This window comes from Clytia hemisphaerica, unplaced genomic scaffold (assembly GCF_902728285.1).
Source record: "Clytia hemisphaerica strain Z4C2 unplaced genomic scaffold, Clytia hemisphaerica genome assembly, whole genome shotgun sequence".
Taxonomy (NCBI): domain Eukaryota; kingdom Metazoa; phylum Cnidaria; class Hydrozoa; order Leptothecata; family Clytiidae; genus Clytia; species Clytia hemisphaerica.
In genome coordinates this window covers 135,568-142,038 of record NW_027103422.1, presented here as the reverse complement: position 1 = coordinate 142,038, position 6,471 = coordinate 135,568, and the positions used below count along the sequence as shown (strand labels likewise).

Here is a 6,471-nt window from a genome sequence, read left to right as displayed (position 1 = left end):
GATTGAGAATTTGCCGATGACTTTACCTTTGGTTTTTTTATCATACTGAATTTTAAGTCCTGTAAAATAACTTGAAATATCAAAATTCTCTTTGATGTTGCGTAAAAGGACAAAACGTGGCATAGCAGACAAACCATACAATTTATTATTCTTGCAGTTGTATTGGACAATTATTTTTGTGGCAGTCTCATCAATAGCCATATTCAGAGGTACAACACTGCTTGTTTCTTTGGGTGGTAAGCCACTAGACCATGGGTATTCTTCTGACGAAACGTCAACGTTGGGGACTTGACCAACGTATCCATTGATCTTGGCAGCAACTTTTATGAGCAAATTCTTCCTTACCTAAAAATCTGTACCTTTTTCCAGCTATAAGCGAGTGCAAAATTATTACTTCTAGATTTTCAATTATCTGATATTCCGATGGCGTATTGGCGGCCGCCCACGCTAAAGCTCTAAAGGAGCGGGCCAATATACCATCGGAGAGAAATAGTAGTCATCCATTGATGTGCCGACATAAGTTTAGCCCTCATTTTCGGGGCCGTGCTGAACGCTCAAATATTGTTTTTTTGAGATCTGGCACCTCAAAAAGACCGTCAAATCACTGTCGTTAGTTACCACGTCATGAGTATGTCGGCAAAAATTACAAACAACATGGCTGATGTAATTTTCAAAAAATGTGTGCTGTTATGGTTGTTTTTGGTTTCTTTTGATGGATTTTTTTTTAGTTTAACTGTACTTATCACTCCCTGAATATTAGTTTTAGTATTCAGTGTAATTTCTGTATGTGCACCAACCCAAAAAATGTGTTTCTACCACAGAAAAGTTGAAAATCATAACTTTTTAAATATATTGCAAAAAATAAAAATCAAAAGGATTGTTGGTTCCTCTTTATGAGATAAACTACTTGCCACAATAATGTTTCTACCAAATCGATTGTTGATGCTGGACTTACATCGCAATGGCTGTATACGAAAGTTTTTACAATATCGAAGTTCGCTGAGAAAAGTTAAAAGCCACAGTCTGCGAATCATATTTCTGGAGTCATGCTTGAAATCCCAGATAATTCCAAGATTTTTAAAGTTCAGAGTTCCAAACAATGGCTGCTTCGACGATCGTTCCATCCATGAATTTCAACTTCGTTTGCTAAGGAAGGAGATTGTCAAAGCAAAGTCCGACAGATCAACTGCTACTACAAAACTGACTGCAACGAGAAATTCTTTGAAAGCCGTTGTACCTGAAAAATGGCTACCTTCTGTCATTATATACACGCGATATGATTTAATTTTATTAGAGAGAAAACAATCATCAAAATTTCAATCAAAGTTAAGGAGACTCGCATTGGAACAAGACAAACCGCTCTTCAATGTCGTCAACACGGTGCTGTGCTATCAACTCGACTCAGTCCCACCTAAATATGTAATGGAAACACTTTCTCTTGGCCCTAGAAACTCTATACTTGATCGCTTTGAACAAAATGACGTTTTATCTGAACTAGACAGTTTTGTTGACTTTTGTAAAAAGAAAGAAGTCGACAATACTATCATTACAGACATAAATGTTAAAACATTGGCATATATCAAAAAATGTAAAAAACAGAAGTCACCACGGCACCTTCAATTAACCAAACAGTATCTCAAACAAAATAATCTTTTGGCTATCCCATTTGATAAAGGCATCGGTATTTGCATCATGAAATCATCAACGTACAACGAAAAATTAAATGCGATCGTGAACTTGCCACAGTTTGAAAAGGTTTTGCCGAAAAGGAAAAATGAACGAAATCCTATCTTGAAAGAAGAAGACCGCGTCGTCAAGTGCCTGTCAGATCTTCACATAAAGAATAAGATATCAGAGAAACTTTTCAAGAAACTAAAACCCATCGGTAGTCAACCACCTCGCTTGTATGGCCTAGCGAAAGTCCATAAAAATGGTTTACCGGTCAGACCAGTACTTCAATGCCTGGCTCAGCTTACTACAACATCGCAAAACAAACCGCCGAATGGCTTTCCGTTGTCAACGAATGCTGCATCAATACATCTTCGAAATCCATCTCCGATAAATTGGACGAAATTGTTTTGAAAGCTGACCATGAACTTGTTAGTTTCGATATCGTATCTTTGTACACTAACGTTCCAGTTCTTGAAGCCATCGATGTTTGTGCTGATCTTTTATATTCTGGAGAATACAAAAAGCCTCCAGTTGATAAAGAAACTTTCATCGAACTGTTGAAAATTTGCAGTGAAAACGTAATAATGCTAATACACGATGGTATTTACAGACAAAAGGATGGTTTGGCGATGGGCAGTCCCCCAGCACCAATGCTGGCAAACGGCTGGTTGAGTACGTATGATCCTATTATAAAGGAGGATGCTATGATTTATGAAAGATACGTGGACGACATCTTACGTGACATTCATAAAGATAAGATCGATGACACTCTCGAGAAAATCAACACATTGAACCCAGAGTTTCTTAATTCACCGTCGAACACGAATCTGACGATAAGATCGCGTTTCTTGACATGGAAATACACAGAACTGTTAACCGACTCCAGTCCACTTGGTTTACCAAGTCGACCGATACGGGTTTGATGATGAACTATCTTGCCCTTGCCCCAATGAAATACAAGAGATCAGTTTGTTTGTGTATGATTCACCGAATTTTCAGAGCTTGCAGTAATTTTATAACTTTTCATGAAGTATCGAAAAAGCAAAGGTGATTTTGGAGAGAAATCAGTACCCTAAAGAGTTCGTTGATAAAATTGTTGAGGAAACTTTAAATAAACTAGTTGGTAAACAGGAATCAGTTGAAAAAGAAACAACTGATGAAAATGATGAAACTGAAAAGTATTTGTTCAAAATTCAATATCGGGGAAAAATTTCTGATGAGTTCAAAAATTCTTTGGGAAAAATTAATGCTCCATGTCAAGTAGTTTTTAAAACTAAAAAATTAAAAACCGTTTTGCCAAGTTTAAAACCATCTGTCCCGACTTCGTTAAAAAGCTCTCTGGTTTATCAAATTAAATGTCCACGCTGCAGTGCGTGCTATGTCGGTTTCACACGCCGACATCTTATCAGCAGAGTAAAGGAACACGGACAACCGAAAAAACCGGTGGCAAGACACATGGATGCTTGCAACCACACCCTAGATATGGATGACGTCAGTATTTTAGCACGTAGCACTCGTACAAAAAACGTCGAGGCTCACTTATTGACTCTTGAGGCTCTTTTTATTGCACAATTAAAGCCTTCTATTAACACGAGAGACGAATACAAAAGCCATGAATTGGTCATAAAACTATTTTGAATATTTTTTATTATTTTTTTTTTTTTTTTTTTTTTTTTTTTTTGTCACTTGAGAATTAGCTCTCATTTAATTAGGTTTTGTAGGTTTTTTTTTCAATCGAATTTTTTCAATCAATTTTTTTTTTTCTCTTTACAGTAGGTTATGTGTAGTTGTAGTGTGAGATGTATATGATGTTTTTACTCTAGATTTTAATCTTGTTTTTATTCTAATTTTTAGCCTGATGATGATCTTAAAAATGATCGAAATATATTGCAAAAAATAAAAATCAAAAGGATTGTTGGTTCCTCTTTATGAGATCATAACTTTTGTTTTTGTTTGTTTTGATGGCTGATTTTTTCTGCACTTTCTCAAATTTTATACCATTCAAAGACCAAAGAAACTAAAGCAGGTATATTCCTATGGGCTTAGGCTTTTATCAGTAACTTTCATGTTGTTATCTATCTTACACCGTCCTCCAAATATAACTGTTGTCCACCGGCCGACAACCAACAAACCGACTTCAGTGTTCCAGAACTGAAGTTTTTTGGATAAAATCTTTAATAAAATTCACAAAAGTGTTCATTGAGGGTTAGTATTCATTTTCTATAGCTTTAGTTTTTCTTTTAGTGTTATTATAGATGCTGATGATGACTTTTCTCTTCTTTCAGGCTTTTTTGTGTACAATGTTATTTCTATTTTGTTTTTGCTTCAGTGATCAGTTTAAAGAAGGAAAAATACTTAGTTGAGTATTTCTACATGCCCTCCTTGTGAAAAGAATGATAATATTTTGCATGATTCCTTCTCCAGAAAGTTTTGTATTTGAATTTATTTCGTGAAACCTTTTGAAGTTTTTTCTAACCCAAATTTTGTCGGCCATGACACCTTCCCTGTCCAAATTGCACTCGGGCCCATTTTTCTAAAAAATTACGCGGTCAGGCGAAATTCCGTAATGTATTTCTTCCAGATGTTGAAAATTTTCCCGACCTTCAGAGCTTTAGCGTGTCGGAAGAAAATTTCTACATCGGGTGCCAGATAAGATTTTCAAAAGACATTTCTTTCCAACCGATCATACAGATCTAAGCTCATAATAAACCTTTGTAAAAATGACAAAATAGAGCTGTCTGATGGACTAAACTGTAACAAAATATAATGTATATAACTCAACAATCAAATCTCGTGACAAAAAAGTAAATGGTAAAAATATTGTAAAAATGACAAAAGGGAGTCTAATGTAAATAACTCAACAATCAAATCTCGTACCAAAATAGTAAAAACATTATTTATTTAAAAATAATGCAAACAAGAGCAATAATAAAACTACCAACAAATGTTGTTTAGTGATCTCAGAACAGTTTTAGATTAGGGCCAATGGTAAAAATCCATAATAGGATCCCTCATAAAGAAATTTCTTTCAACTTCAAGATAAGGAGAAAAACGCTGAAGGGAACGGAAAGAACATAAGGAACGCATTATACTATGATATGAAAAATTCTAACATAAGGTTGGTTGCAAGTTATTTCATGAAAGTTACTGAAGAAGCTTTCTTCTTTTCTCTTTCAACACTTTAAGTTCGTTGCTTAGAATGTCTAATTCAGATTGTGTGTCCTCGCTCTTTCTTTTCAAAGCATTCCCTTTTTTGACTAGGGCCATGTTATCTTTTTCTTCTGCTTTTTTCATGCATTTGACAAAATCTGAGTCAAGCATGGTAATTGTCTGTTCAAATAATTTACATTTGCTTGAAAGTTTTTCAATGTCTGAAGACATGTGATTTGCTCGAATTTCTTTTTCACTAGTAACCTGCTTTTCCTTTTGCGATTTCAAAAACTCACGATACTGAACTCTAGCCGAACGGAAAGCCTTGATCAATGGTGCATCAATTTTGATTGTATACTGTGTCAAATCATTTGCAAGCATGTGATCTTTAACAAGACGCTTTGAAATGATGGTTTCAGGTGACATATTGATTTTGACGAGCTGGTTATTTTGGCTGAAACCAAGCTCAACAGAAACTTGACCATGACTTAATGTTAAGATTAAGGCAACCACCCTGGAAATTATTTTGAACTGTGAAATGCCCAACGTGTCAAAATAGAGCTTGTCAAGGCGCTCTTCCTTGTCAAAACCCAGCAACATATCCTTGAATTGGACTACCTTCGTGTCAAAAAAACGATTTAAATTCGGACATGGCATCATCGCATTCTTTGGAAGATAATATGTTTAACTTCTGGAATTTCGAAAGTAGAACCTTCCATTTTGCAAAAGCAGCTCCTCTTCTATCGCGTATATGTACCTTTAAATCTCACCTACGCTGGGGAGCGCAAATGAAAAATTACTGAATATATCCAATCTTTCAAACGCAGAAAATAATTGAGAAAGCCGTCCACCCTTCCTAAGATCAAACCTAGAATCGCGGCGGAGAGACCTGGAATTACGGATGGTTAAATTCGTTTTTTCCAAAAAGTGTCGCCTCGTGCGTTTAGATATACCAATTGTTAAAAGCTACGGAGATAATACAGGCGGTCGCCGGTACTAGATAAGCCTTGTTTTAATCTCCCTAAGGTTTAAATTAGGAAATCTAAAGAAAAGATCGGAAAATCAGCGCGGGCTGGAAGCGTTCAAAACGCTCAAATGGCGCTCATTTTTAAGAAGTCATTGCATTGACTCGAGCAAAGATTTTCGAACTTTTCCAAATTCGAATGTTACAAAAACATTGTTGTTTTGAAAAGAAAAATAGAAAAAAGGTGGTGCTTGAAAAGAAACGAAGAAAGCGGCTGAACCATATGAACTTGTGGAATGAGACAAAAGAAGATGGAATTTTTATTCTTTTATCAACAGACTCAACAGAGTTGTTGCTTCATTGCAAGAAGAGGATCAAAGCTGAAAAATGAACTGTATACATATGGATGGAAAACCATTCCTTTTAGATTAGATCTGAAGTGAGCACAACACGAAATGGGAAGAAAAATATTTTGGATATGGCTAACCTGGAAGAATTTATTCCGCCCCTTATTCAGTGGAAGGAGAACTGTTAATTTGTCGTTGTTTTTGAAATTTTGGCTTGGCCAACCCTCGATGATGTGGCCACATCCATGTGGTTTTTTTTTTTATGAATACTCATTGGTGATCAGAGAGAAATAGAACATTGACATGTGATTGTATTATAAAAGATTTCAATGTTGGTAA

The 6,471-nt window shown here is 35.6% G+C and overlaps 1 protein-coding gene across 1 annotated transcript; it reads left to right on the top strand.

The window, feature by feature from the left end:
• The first annotated feature begins 1,958 nt into the window (after positions 1–1,958).
• LOC136797879 (uncharacterized) lies at positions 1,959–2,594 on the top strand. Its single transcript, XM_067054459.1, has one exon. It carries the CDS (start codon positions 1,959–1,961, stop codon positions 2,592–2,594), a length of 636 nt encoding a protein of 211 aa, XP_066910560.1.
• Positions 2,595–6,471: the final 3,877 nt, after the last annotated feature.

What these genes read in the sequence shown, in the direction of transcription:
- LOC136797879 (XM_067054459.1), top strand. Translation starts at nt 1,959, where the DNA reads ATGCCTGGCTCAGCTTACTACAACATCGCAAAACAAACCGCCGAATGG.